This window comes from Sebastes fasciatus, chromosome 15, assembly GCF_043250625.1.
Source record: "Sebastes fasciatus isolate fSebFas1 chromosome 15, fSebFas1.pri, whole genome shotgun sequence".
Classification (NCBI taxonomy): domain Eukaryota; kingdom Metazoa; phylum Chordata; class Actinopteri; order Perciformes; family Sebastidae; genus Sebastes; species Sebastes fasciatus.
In genome coordinates, this window is record NC_133809.1 from 2928974 (window position 1) to 2946949 (window position 17976).

General features: G+C 39.4%; 2 protein-coding genes and 1 long non-coding RNA gene across 4 annotated transcripts in view; 1 reads left to right on the plus strand and 2 right to left on the minus strand.

Annotated features, from left to right (window-relative positions):
• The window catches only part of syne2b (spectrin repeat containing, nuclear envelope 2b), a 151644-nt gene extending 147460 nt beyond the window's left edge, over positions 1 to 4184 (plus strand). Inside the window, exons 121-127 of the mRNA XM_074661006.1 lie at positions 209 to 420; positions 535 to 735; positions 887 to 1015; positions 1735 to 1926; positions 2289 to 2339; positions 2553 to 2605; positions 3054 to 4184. Of these exons, the coding sequence (XP_074517107.1) occupies positions 209 to 420; positions 535 to 735; positions 887 to 1015; positions 1735 to 1926; positions 2289 to 2339; positions 2553 to 2605; positions 3054 to 3264 (1049 nt within the window). The 3' untranslated portion in view covers positions 3265 to 4184. The remainder of the gene's footprint in view (positions 1 to 208; positions 421 to 534; positions 736 to 886; positions 1016 to 1734; positions 1927 to 2288; positions 2340 to 2552; positions 2606 to 3053) is intronic.
• Positions 1856 to 5464, minus strand: LOC141783614 (uncharacterized). Its single transcript, XR_012597314.1, has 4 exons — positions 5005 to 5464; positions 2763 to 2861; positions 2233 to 2330; positions 1856 to 1997 (listed from the first exon to the last, which is right to left on the minus strand). It is a non-coding gene; the product is annotated as an uncharacterized LOC141783614 (long non-coding RNA).
• Positions 5465 to 13809: 8345 nt separating this feature from the next.
• Positions 13810 to 17976, minus strand: part of esr2b (estrogen receptor 2b) — a 31531-nt gene continuing 27364 nt past the window's right edge. For both annotated transcript variants that reach the window (XM_074661007.1, XM_074661008.1), the window contains exon 10: positions 13810 to 17790. In XM_074661007.1, coding sequence (XP_074517108.1) covers positions 17676 to 17790 — 115 coding nt within the window. In that variant the 3' untranslated portion in view covers positions 13810 to 17675. The remainder of the gene's footprint in view (positions 17791 to 17976) is intronic.

Consider the following 17976-nt stretch of genomic DNA (forward strand, 5'->3'; position numbering starts at 1 on the left):
ATACCATTTAATGCTCACTCACATGTACACTTATTCACTAAACCCTGATTGATACCATGAAATAGATTAAACAAGTCATGCTGCTAATACGTATTAAGAGAGACCCAACTAAAATAAGAGCTATCATGAGAAACAGAGTCTGAACACAACAATACAGCACAACTCATCATAATAGTGTTTAATAACTGTGACTCTTGTGTGTCTGCAGGTGTGATCGAGCGCTGGGAGCTGCTACAAGTACAGAAGTTCAACAAAGAGATGGACATCAAGCAGGACCTGGAGCAGTGGCAGAAGCTGAACTCTGACCTCTGTGATGTCACCTCCTGGCTGGGCAGGGTGCTGCCAGAGCTTGAGAGGCTACAGCGGATCGCACCGTCCACCAGCATCCGAGACTTCGAAGTCAACATCAGGAAGCTAAAGGTAAAACGCCAACAACAACAACAACAACAACAACAACAACGTGTAATCACACGAGACTGTTCAGTTACGGAGGAGAAACTCTTCATCACATCTCTTCCTTGTGTTTTTGTCCAGGAGATGCAGAAGACCTTCAACAGCTACAAGTGTCTGATGATCTCCGCCAACCTGAGCAGCCGTCACTTCCTGCGGGGCGACAGCGCCGAGCTGCGGGAGCTGCAGGAAGCTCTGAGCTCAGCCAATCACAGCTGGACGCAGGCCTGCGGCGGCCTGGAGAGCTGGGAGAGGAGGCTGCACTCTGCACTCATGCAGTGTCAGGTGTGTGATGTCAACAGTTTTACATCATAGAATAAAGAGTTTGAAATGATAGTTGTGGTTTAGAAAATGTCATCTGATAAACGTTTAAATTAAGCATGTAAAAAGACGAGCAGCTCCTGTGACCTCTGACCTCCGTGTTCTTCTTCTTCAGGAGTTTCATGTGATGCTGCACTCCCTGCTGTTGTGGCTCGCTCAGGCCGAGAACAAACTCAGCGCCGTGAACGTCAGCGACCGGTTGACGTCCCGCTCCGCCCTGCTGGAGCACCGAGACACGCTGACGGTGAGCAGACCGCTGATCACTTCATCATCACTGCCATGAAAAGTTATTACTTCAAGTAGTCTTTTTTTTTATATGGCTGATTCCTCTTTACTGAGTTATCTTAATGTCCTGTCAAGGCTCTGTCTCTATACTGGCGATTTGAGTTAAAGGTCCCGTATTATGTTCATTATCAGTTACCATGTTTACTTCCTGTCAGCTGATGTTATTCACATACACTGCAACAGGAAATACACTGGGACACATTTAGAATGTTTAAAACTGTGTAATGGTGTTAATATTGTATATTTGTGACATCACAAATGGACAGAAATCCTGACGGCTTGTTTCAAACGCACAATTTCTGAATACGGGCTGTGTGTGTTTCTCCCTATATTGAACGTTTCAATACTTTCACAGTATTTTTATGACACTTAAACCTGCTTTATACTATTACAGACATGACAATCTCACTTTTTACAATATGGGACCTTTAAACTTGACTTCTTAAAAAGTGCTCTTCTTCCCTCTCAGGTCTATATTTTGACCAAAAGAGTTTAAATTGCTAGATACAGTTACATCACTGGCTTGTACATTTAATTCTGCACTGTAGGCTTCAACAGGGAACAAATACACACTCTGTCATCATTTGAAGCTGATTATTTTATTTGTCTGTATATCAACCACTGTTCAGTCCCAGCTGTGTACTGACTGCCGTGCTCTCTGTCGCCCCCCCGCTGCAGGCTCTGCAGGAGGATCTGTGCGGCCGCCAGCGGCAGGTCTCCTCGCTGCAGGAGATCTCCTCTCAGCTCCTCCTGGAGGCCACCGGAGAGGACAGCGTGGAGGCCAAGGAGAAGGTCCACGTCATCGGCAACAAACTGCAGCTCCTGCTGCGACAGGTCGCCGCTGACCTGCACACGCTGCAGGGAAGACTGGTAGGTCCACTTTACCTTTTACCTCAGTCTGGGTTGACGGTGCATGACGGCTCCGCTGTGATTTACTTTTCCTGCCAAAAAGTGTTAGAATTATCAATTTATACAAAATTAATTAGCTGACTTTACAGTAATTTACAGCTGTACCATTTTTTTATATATTTGTTTGTTTGTTCCAAATGAATCTTAATTGGCTGAAATTGTCCTACAAAACCCTTTTATTTATTTTTTATAATATATATAAATGTACGTCACTCTAGTGTTCGACATTACTCTAAATGAGATGCTATCAACGGTAAAGTCAGATACGTGCCTGTGACCTCTGTGAGTCGTATCTGATGGTCTGTTTGCTGTCGGTGTCTCAGGAAACCTGCTCAACCAGCTCAGAGATGGACAGCATCGGTCTGCTGCACAAGGTACAGAACAGAGATGTACAGTAACTCATGCAGTTAGTCATTTTCAGTGCCTTTAAATTCAGATTATGTAAGTAAACATTACACTGTAAAAATACTGAATAATATGACATTTTACTGCACAATGAGTACATTTACTTTTCATACTTAAAGTACATTCTGCTGATAATACTTCTTCCATATGTTTATGAACCTGTGACTTGTTTGTTGCTTCAGGTGGAGGCTGCAGGTCTACGGGGAGCTACAGTCGGACAACCAGCGACTAAAAGGTAACTTTTATAATCTTTAACGGCACTCTGTGTAGCTTAAGGCCCCGATCTGACAGAACGACAGACAAAATTTGAGAACCACTAGCTTAACACAAACTATGAACTGTACGCTACCTAATAGTTAACAGTACAGTTTAAATTAATGAAAACGACTCACCCAAAATCTCAGGTGTCACACTAATTTGCCTCCAGGCCTCCAGTTTTCTGTTCGGATCATGGTGACTGCGGTTGGTAAAGTCATGTAGCTCCAGGTATCCTGCAAAAGTCACCAATGAGAAAAAATGCATTGAAAACACTTACAAAAATAAAAAAACAACAACCAAGACACGTCTTTATTACTCTTGAAAGGTCCGAAAAAGTTCTTAACTGGACTTTGAGTAAAGTGTTTTTTGTGAAACTACAGCTGCAAAGTCAAAAATGAACTTTCTATACCATCTGTCCACATCAGGGAGGAGAGGAGGGATTATTCTCCACAGCGACCGTACTTCCACCGGGTTCTTAGAGCTGCCTTCCCCCTACACCTGCTCTTCTTCATGCTGCTGGTTCTGGCCTGCCTGGTGCCTCTGTCTGACGAGAACTACAGCTGCACGCTGTCCAACAACTTCGCCCGCTCCTTCTACCCCATGCTGCGCTACACCAACGGCCCTCCGCCCACATGAACACTGCCATATGACGCCCAGCGAGGAGAAGACTGAATGACTTGATCATAACAGTATGTGAGGTTGAAATGGACCGTCACAGTGTTAAGATGCAAGTTTAAAGACACTTGGTGTATTTAAAAATATATATTTGCTCACAGCTATATATATATATATAAGAAGCCATATCATTGGTTTGTTTTAAAGTTTTGTCATTTTTATATGTAGATTTGCCGTCTAACGTCCCCACTAAACATCTACAGTATATTTTCATTTTTGTATTTTCACTTCAGTCTGTGGGATCTACATTGAAGGCTAAAGGACAGATATTACCAAAGCATCCAGAGAGCGAGGAGCACACTAGCCATTTTCTACCACTGCAGCTATTTTTCCTCACAGGAGGCAGCCACTTGTTGATAAATCACATTTTGTACAGAACACTTGTTTGATTTAGAGATATTTAAGATACGATCTGTAAGATGATTTTTTTTTTTTTTTTAAATGATGGCAGTGACTCATCTGCAGACATGCCTTTCTGTAGCCAACAGAACTACCAGAACGTTATCAGATAATGTACTTTTAATGGCGTTATTGATGAATTTTTTTGTATATATATATAACGGCAAACTACCGAGAAAGAAATAGCTAAATTATTGTTTCTGAGTGTGGTACTGAAATCTATCAAAGTAATTTAACATGGGGCAGTAGTTTAAGCGCCGGTGTGATAAAAATGACTGAGATATTTTCCTATGATTATGTTATGGCCAGTGTTTTGGAGGTCATTTTTGAATATTTTAGCAGATCACTGTACTGAAAAGTTTTGCAAAAAAAGAGTCCTCAAATTACAGCTGAATTAGGCGAATATTGACCACTAGGGGGCAGAACACACCTCTGATATAACGGTACTTAATCAAGTGTTTTTAGCTAATAAGGGTGGGGGGGGGGGGGGGAATCAATTCACCTATTAATGCCAGAATCGATATATTTGCGGCTATGGAAGGAAGTTACCGCTTTTATTTTTGTAACATGACGTCATATCCGTTCCGTATCCGTCAACCAAAACAAACCGCAGCGAGCCGAAACAAAAAAAAAACGTTGGAGGGTCTGCGTGGATACGACCTGCACCCTCACATGTTAAATCCAAAGTGGTAAACACTACACATCCAGTAAAGTATGGAAACACTTTGGGTTTCACACATTGACAGGAAAAGCAGAGCTAGACATCACGGCTAAAGCTGCATGTTAACAGGAAACGTTATCGTATCGCGGTAACATGCAGTCAAGCCGGCAGACGCTACATACATGCTGAAAATCAAACACTTTTACTGTATCAATTTAGATATTATTCAAAGTAAAAGTCCCTAGAAGTGTATGATTCAACTTCGTCCCATGGTTTAGTGTTAAAAAAGTTAACAAATATCGCAATATATATATCGAATCGGGAGATAGGTGCATCGTCCCAACCCTATTGGCTAATATAGTAGCATTAAAAACTGCCTACTTCCACATCCAGCCGACACAGATTCAGTGCAGCTGTAAAACCAAAACCGTTAGTTTACCGAGTCTAAAAGTTCTGTACAGAGTTAGGAGCTGATTCTCAATATTGACGCAGCAATATTAGATCTGACAGGGAGTTCTATGTTAAGATATTAACAGCAGCAAACACATATCACTCTGCCATTCAGCTGCTTAACAAAGTACAAAGACTACACCTAAAACTATACTAAACTATACCCCTGTTACCCGTCGTTCATAACTTACCTAATTAACGCTGTCCGAGTTGGCTCCATGGAGTAAAGCCCTGCAGGCATCGAACATCTAATGGGTTAAAACAAAAACAGATTTTTAATAATACACTTTGTGGTTTATACTGTAATGTACATGACAGGTGTCAAAATCTCTAACAAGCCACACTCGGAGTAGCACATGAATGTAAGTGATCCTTTGGGCATTGAATGTAGCGGTGTACATGCACAATCAAAGATCATTAAGTGTACGTCAATTACCATGTTAATAATATAATTGATCCTAAATGTTTGAGTGTATGATTTGATTTAAAGAACTCAGTATTTGATCCTAATTTGTACATAATCTCCGCCTCACACTCAGAACAGAAACAAACAGTGTGTCATGTTTGATTTATTTTGTGAACTCTTTATTTATGGGATGTATAGATTTGTCACTTTTGATTGACAATAAACTGTTTGCCATGATTTGCGGCTGCATGATTATTGTATCGCTGGCTAAGAGCTGACAGGTAAAAACTTGCACAAGATCTGAAATATGACAAGCTGCAGACATCAGGTATCTGTATCTTAACAATAGCAGGATAATCTGGCACAAAGGCTGAATTTACATTGACAGAAAAGAGACACAGCTCATGACTGAACGTCCAAAAAGGACCTAAATTATACGTTTGGGGTATAAATCCAATATTCTGAAGGATTCACTCTTTCGGTTTGTTTGGCCAGATCAAAACAAAGCTATCTGAACTAAATTGGTACCAAATAACGGAGGAGAACAGTGTGGTGGTTAATGAGGACATAATTACAAAAACACCACAGCAAACAAGCCCCAAACACGAGGCGTAGTCATAAAACAGTCATAGTATAGCGTGTCGGGGGGAAAAAAGTCAGTCTTTACTATGACTTTTTTACCTTTTTTGAAATACTATACTATGACTTTTTTTTTCGACATAATATACTATGATTTTCTTTTAACTTTTTTTCGACATACGATACATTGACTTTTTTCGACATAATATACTATGACTTTTTTTCGCCAAACTATACTATGGCTTTTTTTTTTTACTTTTTTCGACATACTATACTAAGACTTTTTTAATTTTTTTATTTTTTTCCGACATACTATGACTTTTTTGACATACTATACAATGACTTTTTGTCGACATACTATACTATGACTTTTTCTCAACATACTATATACTATGACTTTTCTTACTTACTTTTTTCGACTTACTATACTATGATTTGTTTTTTCCATCATAATATACTATGACTTTTTAACTTTTTTCAACATACTATACTATGACTTTTTTTTTCGACATAAAAAAGTCATAGTACAGTATGTCGAAATGTTTTCTAAAAAAGTCATTATATAGTATGTCTAAAAAAAGTCATACAATAGTACGTCAGAAAAAATTAAATAAAAATCATAGTATAGTATGTCTAAAAAAGTGAAAAAACGTCATTTAGTATATCGAAAAAAGTGAAAAAAGTCATAGTACTTATGTATAGTATGTTAGTATACATAGTATAGTATGTTGAATTTTTTTTTTTAAAAAGTCATACTATAGTATGTCAGAAAAAGTAAAAGAAAAGTCATAGTTTAGTATGTCGAAAAAAGTGTAAAAAAGTCATAATAGTCGAAAAAAAGTGAAAAAGGACATAGTATTGTATGTCGAAAGAAAAAGTCATAGTATAGCATGTCAAAATGTTTTCTAAAAAAGTCATACACTGTAAAAAAAAAAAAAAGCTAGCAGAACTCAAAATTGTAAGGTAACAAACTTCAGCAGAGTTTTAAGTTGGGCAATTAAACATAACATTTTAAGTTTTGCTTTTGAGTTTGCTCAACTTTCAATTCTCATTTCTGTTAACTCAACTCAAGTTGCAGTAACTTATAATTTCATATTGTAACAACTTTGAATCCTTACTTCTGTTAACTCAACTCAAGTTGCAGTAACTTAAACTTTTTCTACTAATAACCACTCACCAGACAGTTCCTGAACAGCTTCTCATGACTGTCACGGAGATACAAGGGGAGGCCCTTCAAGGCTGCAGTGTGTCGATGTGCTGTGATGTCAGATGTCTGAAACATAAAGGGTTGGAAGAAAAATTACACCAAGATGTAACTAACATGAAGAAAGCTAAGAACAAACATGGAAACATGCTTCACAGTTTGTGTTAAAGCTGCATTTATTTTTTTATTTATTTTGCCCACTTAGGTGCAGGACTCAACAGACTGAAACAATCACACACTTGATATATTATGGCCTTATAAGGTTGATTATGTGGCAAACAGCTGTCCTCTTCCACATCCAGCAAATACCTGTTGAATGAAAGTCTAAGATTTACTCCTTTTAACTGATATAAATAGCTGGCTTTTTAGCTGTTAGGTGTTCCACTTTCTTCACCACCTTGTCGCTATCTTTGTCTGTCCCTTAGGTAGTGTACAGTGGGGTTATTCTGATGGTTTGTCAATATGAGCAACACCTTAAATTTGACCCATTGTTTATTTAAAAATATTGATTAGTGCAGCTTTATAAAAAAAAAAAAAAAATCCTTTTTATACATTTATTTCCATAATGTCAAGAATAATGAGATTATTAAGTCTAAAAATTCACCTCTTCATCCAGTCTGTTAAGGAGTTGATCCATCTCAGGCGGGAAAGCTGTCCGCTTAGCCCGATAGAGTTTAAGGAGCCTAGGAGTGTGCTGATTAATGGCTGCTCCGAAGTTGTCTATTAGGTCCTTGTTGGTGATCCGAAGAAACTCTTCCCTGATCTGTTGAAGAACAGAACAGCAAACGTAAATGTCAAATACAAAGTCAATACAATTTCAACATCATCCTCATGTTAAAATATGTATTGTATTAACCCTCATCCTGGGGTCCCCAAGAATAATCTACTGTAAGAAACAACCATCATAGCACCATGTTAACTTATGCCATCTCAAAACATTATTGTGTGTAATTAATGTCATCTGAAGGATGACATTAATTACACTAATAATAAATTAGGACCCATGGCAAACATTTGATTTATCTATTATATTTTACCTATTTTAACTGCATAGGCTGCAATTGGGTGCTTTTGGTGGGACCCCCAGGACCCCAATACATTGGTATTTTTAAAAATCACTAATTAAAACAGAAAACAATGATATGAAGTCATAAGGAACAAATTGATTGACAAAGTGATGAAAAATTTAAATGATAGAACAAAGCATGTGAGATATGACAAAAAGTATACCTTTGGGGTCTGCCAGTACCCCAGTTGGTAGGATGAGGGTTAACGGAAGTAAACAACTTCAGATTCTTATTTTGCAAAGACTAAATCTGAAACACAACATAATATATTCTTTGCTCAGCTGCTTACCTCTGCCTCGTAAAACAGAGCAGGCCACCGCTCCTGAACCTCTGACACCATAGGCACTAGCTCCACAATCTCCTTGCGCCTCAGGGAGAATGTCACCTCCATCTGTTGCTTTATGAGTGCAACATTCTTATTCCTCTTCTTTAACTCCTCAACCAGAGCTAGTCTTTCCTCCTCCAGCGAGTCATCAGTATGGGTATCTGGGTGGTCAGGAACATAGTTAATCTCCCCTCGCTTTGCTCTCTTCAAAGAAGGACCTGCACCATCATCTTCACCGCTTCTTCTCCGGTTAATGCTGACCTCAATGCAGCCTGCGTTACGTAGCTTGGACCTGTAATTACCAAGTTTGTATTTTATGCTCATTTTCCATCCATCATACCCCGTTACACTGCCCGGTTCTTGAAGACAGGGGTGCCTATTGACGAGAGCAGAAGCAACAGACTCAATCTATGAAGAGTAATCAGTATACTCACCATTCTGCGTCCCTTCAATGCAGCAGGCACACTTTTGGGGTCACCAGTATCTTCCCTCCCACTGTGTATGCAGTCAATGGATGATGGTTGTTGAGAGCCTCAGGATCGAAAATCTCAGTGTCTGCATAGATGTTCTCCACAAGCTTGAAAGACCTAAAATGCAAAAGGACATCATCCAAAGAAGGTGTTTTGATGTCAGTTACTTTCTCCACATGCAACACTGGCTTGAAAAGACTTTGTTTATCAAATTGGCATGCCATCATCTGCTGGTGTTTTGTGGACAGCATGAGAAGCACATTTTTTGCTCAGTCTTATTGAAAAAAGTGTGTTTTCACTCAAACCTCATTGTCCATAATTCCACCAATGGACCAAAGCAGCAACATCCGGAAAGGTTTCTGTGACTGCATTCATTTCAATCTGAAAGACAAAGGTGACAATTTGCTGGAAATTAGCAAAGCAGGCAGTGGAAGAGTAATTAATGATGTGGTTCATTTTCGCTCAAACAGGTTCTTAATAAGTTTTAAACATATCAATTTAATGTAATTGTAAACAGTAGACTGCTCTCTGGAATTCACAGTATTTTGACAAATTTAATACAATATTCTGTCCCATTCATTTGGAGTTATGAAGTTATCATTTTTAGAATAGCTTATGCAAAGAGTCTGCACATGGCTCTCCACTCCCCCACTCCTCCACTCCCCCACTCCTCCACTCCTCCACACTCCACTGCTCCACTCTCCACCCTCCACTCCTCCACTCCTCCACTCTCCACTGCTCCACTCCTCCACTCTCCACTCCCCCACTCCTCCACTCCTCCACTCCCCCACTCCGACCTCACAAGCACACATGGAGGTGCAGAGCCAAACTGTCCGTCGGTCGACCATCGGCCCGTTGTGTCAGTGCATCTGAGGCAATAGTGCTGAGAGAGCTAACAGTGTTAACCGGAGGGGCGGAAGACGGACGGACGGACTTGACTGTGGCCGCTACGGGCGACGGGCCTTTGTCCTTGAGGAGGTCTAAACTCTCCGAGTGGCTTTCTAGTTAAGACACGAAACCTTCAGCTAACTAACGTATACTTTAGTTCAAACAGCAACACTAACGTTACAACCAGTTACTCACCTACACTACCGTTACTCACCTACACTACCGTTACTCACCTACACTACCGTTACTCACCAACACTACCGTTACTCACCTACACTACCGTTACTCACCTACACTACCGTTACTCACCTACACTACCGTTACTCACCAACACTACCGTTACTCACCTACACTACCGTTACTCACCTACACTACCGTTACTCACCAACACTACCGTTACTCACCTACACTACCGTTACTCACCTACACTACCGTTACTCACCTACACTACCGTTACTCACCTACACTACCGTTACTCACCAACACTACCGTTACTCACCTACACTACCGTTACTCACCTACACTACCGTTACTCACCTACACTACCGTTACTCACCTACACTACCGTTACTCACCTACACTACCGTTACTCACCAACACTACCGTTACTCACCAACACTACCGTTACTCACCTACACTACCGTTACTCACCTACACTACCGTTACTCACCTACACTACCGTTACTCACCAACACTACCGTTACTCACCTACACTACCGTTACTCACCAACACTACCGTTACTCACCAACACTACCGTTACTCACCTACACTACCGTTACTCACCTACACTACCGTTACTCACCTACACTACCGTTACTCACCTACACTACCGTTACTCACCTACACTACCGTTACTCACCAACACTACCGTTACTCACCAACACTACCGTTACTCACCAACACTACCGTTACTCACCAACACTACCGTTACTCACCTACACTACCGTTACTCACCTACACTACCGTTACTCACCAACACTACCGTTACTCACCTACACTACCGTTACTCACCTACACTACCGTTACTCACCTACACTACCGTTACTCACCTACACTACCGTTACTCACCTACACTACCGTTACTCACCAACACTACCGTTACTCACCTACACTACCGTTACTCACCTACACTACCGTTACTCACCAACACTACCGTTACTCACCTACACTACCGTTACTCACCTACACTACCGTTACTCACCTACACTACCGTTACAACCAGTTACTCACCTACACTACCGTTACTCACCTACACTACCGTTACTCACCTACACTACAGTTACTCACCTACACTACCGTTACAACCAGTTACTCACCTACACTACAGTTACTCACCTACACTACCGTTACTCACCAACACTACCGTTACTCACCTACACTACCGTTACTCACCTACACTACCGTTACTCACCTACACTACCGTTACTCACCAACACTACCGTTACTCACCAACACTACCGTTACTCACCTACACTACCGTTACTCACCTACACTACCGTTACTCACCTACACTACCGTTACTCACCAACACTACCGTTACTCACCTACACTACCGTTACTCACCAACACTACCGTTACTCACCAACACTACCGTTACTCACCTACACTACCGTTACTCACCTACACTACCGTTACTCACCAACACTACCATTACTCACCAACACTACCGTTACTCACCAACACTACCGTTACTCACCAACACTACCGTTACTCACCTACACTACCGTTACTCACCTACACTACCGTTACTCACCTACACTACCGTTACTCACCTACACTACCGTTACTCACCAACACTACCGTTACTCACCTACACCGTCTAGAATGACCACAATGTCCCGTTAGCATTAACAGCTTAACGGTTAGCGCAGTTTAGCCGTTGACATGTGGACGCAGCTAACTACCCCTGTAGCTGTAATACTGTACCGACACGTTACCGTAACGTTACCGTAATGTTACCGTAACGTTACCGTAATGTTACCGTAACGTTACAACACATTAATACCATTCAGACTAACCAGTCAGAAACATCGTCCTCCCTGTTTGAAAGCTTCTGGTCCATACAAGCCTCGCTAGCATCAGCTAGTTGCTAGCTGTCCTTAACTAAGCTAACGTTATAGTGTTTACGTTAACTGTTGTCATGGTAATATCTACCGTATCTGTTAATGTATCACACCATAGAACTCTGAATACAAATATGACACAATTTCAACTATATCAAACGAAAAATAAGTTAAACGTACCTGTGTGGAGTCAGACTGCAGCTCCGGTGCAGACAGACTGACTGCAGCTCCGGTGCAGACAGACAGACTGCAGCTCCGGTGCAGACAGACAGACTGCAGCTCCGGTGCAGACAGACAGCCTGCAGCTCCGGTGCAGACAGACAGACTGCAGCTCCGGTGCAGACAGGCAGACTGCAGCTCCGGTGCAGACAGACAGACTGCAGCTCCGGTGCAGACAGACAGACTGCAGCTCCGGTGCAGACAGACAGCCTGCAGCTCCGGTGCAGACAGACAGACTGCAGCTCCGGTGCAGACAGACAGACTGCAGCTCCGGTGCAGACAGACAGACTGCAGCTCCGGTGCAGACAGACAGACTGCAGCTCCGGTGCAGACAGCAGACAGACAGACTGCAGCTCCGGTGCAGACAGACAGACTGCAGCTCCGGTGCAGACAGACAGACTGGAGCTCCGGTGCAGACAGACAGACTGCAGCTCTGGTGCAGACAGACAGACTGGGGGCGGAGTACTTCAAACTTCAACTCTGAAAGTTGTCCTTCCCTCCATTCACAACAAAGACACGAGGGTTATCTGAACTTTCGCCCCTTGTGTTGACTCACAACCTGCAGTCTGTGTTCACAACTGAGAGATAGAAGTATTATGAACTCACTTAATGGTTTTGACGCCAACTTAATGTCTGATTTGCTGGACTGACTTATATTTTTGACTCAAATGTTAATAACGTATATTTCAAAGTCTTAACAACTTGAAACGCTTTATTATGCCAACAAATACGAGTTAGAGTTTTTACAGTGTAATATAGTATGTCAAAAAAAAATTCATAGTATAGTATGTCGAAAAAAGTGTAAAAAAGTCATAGTATATTATGTCGAAAAATTTCCAAAACATGTCCAGCTGTTGTGGTGAAGACATTAAAATTGTAACACAAGAATAAAATACAACATATATATGTATTTTTTTGTGTGTGTATAAATATTGACATCTACGGTTACTGTCTACATTTTTCAGGGTGTTGAGAAAATAATGAAATTCTCTATTTAAAAGTTTTTAAATCAATATTCACAATGATTCACAAAGTGTGATAAAAATAAATTTAAATGTCTTAAAAATATTATAGAAATTTAAAAAGGAAAATGTATAAAATTAACATTATTGTAATGTTGCGTTAAGGACATTAGACATTAGAAATGCAATATCTGTCATAAAAAAACTAAATATTTTTGTACATTTTTCAGGGTGTAAAGAAAATCATAAAATCTTCTATCTTTAAAAAAATATATTTTGATATTAATATTTACAATGATTCACAAAGTTCGACAAAAAAGAATATCTCGTGTATGGTTAATGTCTACATTTTTCAGGGAGTAAAGAAAATCATGAAATCCCCTATTTATTTTTTTTATGTTTTTATATCATTATTTAGAATGATTCACAAAGCATGATGAAAATGAATTTAAATGTCTTAAAATATTATAAAAAATTAAAAAAGGAAAATATATCAAATTAATATTATTGTAATGTTGCAGTAAGGACATTTAGAAAGAACAAGTGATGAAAACCATAAAAAATAAACATGTTACAGATTAAAATATTAACCACTATATGTAATTTTGTGTTCCTGTTTATATGTTTTACATACACTGATGGTTAAAATTGAAATTAAATAATTTTTTTCATTACAGAATTAAATGCGGCATTAAATGTACGTCATTTACAATGTTAATAATATTACTGAATTATTGATTAAATGTTAAATAGAGTGTATGATTTGATCCTAATTTGTACATAAACTCAGCAGAACAGAACCAAACAACAAACAGTGTGTAAAGTTTGATTTATTTCATGAACTCTTATTTTATGGGATGTGTAGATTGTCACTTTTTGACTGACAGTAAACTGCCTTGATTTGTGGCTGAATGTTTACTGTTTATGTCGCTGGGTTAGAGAAAGACAGGTTTGACAGGCAAAAAACTTACACAAGATCTCAGATATGAATGTGTGTCAGCATCAGATTTCGATGAGTGTGTTTGTGTGTGTGTGTGTGTGTGTGTGTGTGTGTGTGTGTGTGCATGCATGTGCAAGTTACAGACATCAGGAAAAGAAAGGATAGTGAACATGTATCTGTAGTTGAAGGATAATCTGGCACTGAGGCTGAATTTACATTGGCAGAGAAGTGGCACAGCTCATGACTGGACGTCCAAAAAAAAAGGAGCTAATGATGCGTTTTGAGGTAAAAATCCAAATATTCTGAAGGATCAAAACAAAGTTATTTGAACTGGGAAGGTACCAAATGACTGTACAGGAAACAAGCCCCGAACACGAGGCGTTAAACGTGTCAGAAGACAAATCATTTACAGACTTTTAGCCAACAATTCCTCGTGTCTGTAAAGCCAAGAACAACTAAACATGTATTTCTTCATGTGTTATCCATTCGGGATATTCATAAATTACAGAAAAGAACACTGATGGTTCCATCATGTTCAGTCAAAGCAAAATTTAACTTAAACTAACCGAATATAAAAATGCATATAAACAGTCTTTTGTTAAGGCGGAGGCAGAATTTGCTTTAATTAGTAAATCATCAGTGTAACATAAAGGTAGTGTTTACTAGAAGTATTCTACTGTATATATCCCTAATTACTTTGAATTTAATATACCTGTAAAAGATAATAGTTTGCACTAAGAACACCTACTGCAGGTGTGATGTAAGTTTAAATTAACCACTAGCAAATAATGATCATTATCTGGTCTACTATACTTTAATATAGTATGTAAAGGGAATTCTCTGTACAGAGTCAGTAGATCTGTACTGAGCATTTTCTGTTTGGTTTTTAATTTATGTTCAGGTAAAAAGTATAAACCGCCTTAAATTGTTTAAACAGTTTTAAATCACATTTATGTGCATTAAATTAATATAATAATGGCCTATGTTTTTTTCCATTTTGCTTTCTTTGCAGCAAAACAAACTTACATTTAAACAGTTTGAAAAACACACCAGTGTTTAGCATGTTAGTATCTTAAAATGCATACAGTTCGCATGGTAATATGCTAACTATATTCTTATATTTAGATGTTTTGCTGGTAATTAAATTCAGAGAAACATACTAACAGTACGTCACAGGTTAGCTTGTTCAACCTGCTGGACTTAACGATGTACTAATCTTTACAGTAGCATCATAATATGCTCGCATTAGCAGGTTACCAATACGGTTAAAGTACAGCTGAGGCTGACAGGACTTCATTCATTAGTTTTAATGGTTTACATAGAGAAGTTAGTATAATTAGCAAGTTGATATATTTACAAGATTCGTTTTAATATCTTTTTAAGAGGCTTTCAACTAAAGTGTATCGAGTGAAATTTGACTTTTTTTCAGTTTTGCTGGTGTGAACTAGGAACAGATCTGTGCCAGGTATCATATTGTGTAAATCCAGCCCGAGTTGAACCAGATGAACAGAGAAGAAAGCTTGCATCATAACAGTCATTTTTGTTAAAAGGCCACAAATACCCCTTTTCCACCAACATGGAGCGGGTTCTGTTCTGGTTAGCGCACCTCATTTCGAGCATTTCGACCAAAGATAAATTGAAACCCGAAAAGTTGGTACCAAAAAGTATCAGGTTTTTCCTGACCTGAAGTGCGAACCGTGACGACATCAGTGGGCGCGTCATATTCTAGTTTGGGTTGGAAACAGAGGGTGCAGCCAAAGACTACAGAAGCAAAGAGACGAAACTCCGGTGTTTTTTTTGACAACAGCCGCTGCCGCCATTTTGGACTGAAAACACTTATTATATTTATAATATTTTATTGTTCAACACAGGTCATTTCAGTAGAATATGACAATAGAATAGAAATAAGTTTGTTATACTTTTGTACGGCACTTTTTAGGCGGATGTTTTACTGGCGTCCGGTGGTCGCTTTCAGTCCAAAATGGCAATATACGTTCTTTTGTTGTAGATAGCAACAATGGAGAAGTCAGGTGAGAAATCGCAATGGGAAAAAAGAGTGTGCAGTGGTTTCATTAATAGTTGGACCATGCTTGTTTTTTTTGGATAAAAACAAGTAAGGGATAACGTACAGCGAGCCGGTCATTGTTGTGAAATAAATCCCACGGGTCCACCCCTCCGTGTGCTGCATCGCCTTAAAGAGGTTTATTTCACAACAATGACCCGCTAGCTGTACATTATCCCGCTTATTACACTGCTACTTACGGAAGAAATCAATAATTTGACACAAAAACGGTCCTCCAGAGTCTGACATCAGAACTGTGCAGAACGTCTGTTATACATAGTAACGGTCTGTTATACATAGCAACGGCCTGTTATACATAGCAACGGCCTGTTATACATAGCAACGGCCTGTTATAAAGAAATAACAGACCGTAGAGCGCTGTGATTGATCAATCAGAACTGAGTATTCAACAAAGCCATGTAATAAATATTCTGTAACACGTCATTTTACAGGTCTGCAAATTTCATGGTAATTAGGTGATAATTAGCAAGTAACCTATTTGAAATTTCTTTGGAATTACCTCAATATTTACCTCAAAAATCACTTTATCATGAATATTATTTAATAATTATATGCTAAAATTGCATATAATTATTGACTTATTGTCTAACGTCATGATTCGGGGAGTTTTTTTAAGGAAATTTCAAAGAAGTTATTTGCTAATTATCATCTATTTATCAGCAGACATGGAAATAAAGCATATCAATTAACTTTGTCTTCTTTTCCTGGAAATGTATTAAATACATTATCAGCTATTGGGAAATAGCGGAATATAATTATTAAATAATGTTTATAATAAAGTAATTTTTTGATATATTTTGAGTTAAGTATTGGGGTAATTTAGCAGTTATTTCAAATAGGTTAATTATCACCCAATTACCATGAAACTTGCGGACCTGTAAAATGAAGTGTTACCAAATATCTGTAAAAAATTGCAAGTAATCAATGCAACCCAACATCTTGCTGCTACTGTTTACTTCCGTTGTGCATTGTGCAACGCCCTCCGTTGATGACACATCCTTCTGCTGGAAATGCGGGCGGTTTCGCACAGGAACCGGTTCAAGAACCAGAGCTAAATTGGTGGAAAAGGGGTCAAACTGCTGCTTCTTGACTCCACTGAAACTAGTAGTTTTGTACAAAGAGAGTAGAAAAATCCTGGATGAACAGGCACCGATTAAAACACCAAAGTACAGAGTAGTAGTGAAGGAGGAAAAACACCAGAGTGCGATAGAAAACACTGCCTTTTTTTAAAGCTATATGACTAAGAACCCTCAAATGGAAATGGATGGGAACTGTGTGTTGACCACATGCACCTTTCTGTGAGTCGCTGCAGGTCGGAGACGGCTTGTTCTGGATGTTTACACCGACGGTGAAAAAAGAGATACAAATACTGGATATTTAAAAAAGAGCTCAAACTGACTGGCAGAGGTTCAGCGACGTCCTCGCGAACACCGACTGTAGTGCACATTCACAAAAAATATTTACGCACACAAAATATACATTCGATCAAAAAACTTTTTTTTTTTTTTTCAAAGACTAAAAACACCTCAACAGGAGAAAAAAAACTACCTCACAACAGCACTTTCTTTTTTTTTTTGTTTCCTTTTCTCTCGATCTTTGGGGGGGGGGTGGAAAGCCATTAAAAGTTCAGTCTCAGTTAGACTCTTCCAGTCCCGTCACCCCTCGATGGCTGTCTCCATGACAACCCGATCAGCGATGATGTAGCCCGTTGGTTCCACCGATGGACCGTCGTCTCCTGCATCCAGTGACCACTGCTCCTGATGGATGTAACTGGGAGGTAAGTTGGTACAGTTATTTACCAGAGGCGAAGCAAAAGAGTACATTTGCTCAAATACTGTCATTAAAGGGATAGTTCGGATCATTTATAAGTGGCGTTGTATAAGGTAATCATCAAAATAGTTGAATACCTTTAACATTTGAATCAAGTAAAACTCTGAATGCTGCACCTTCACTGGT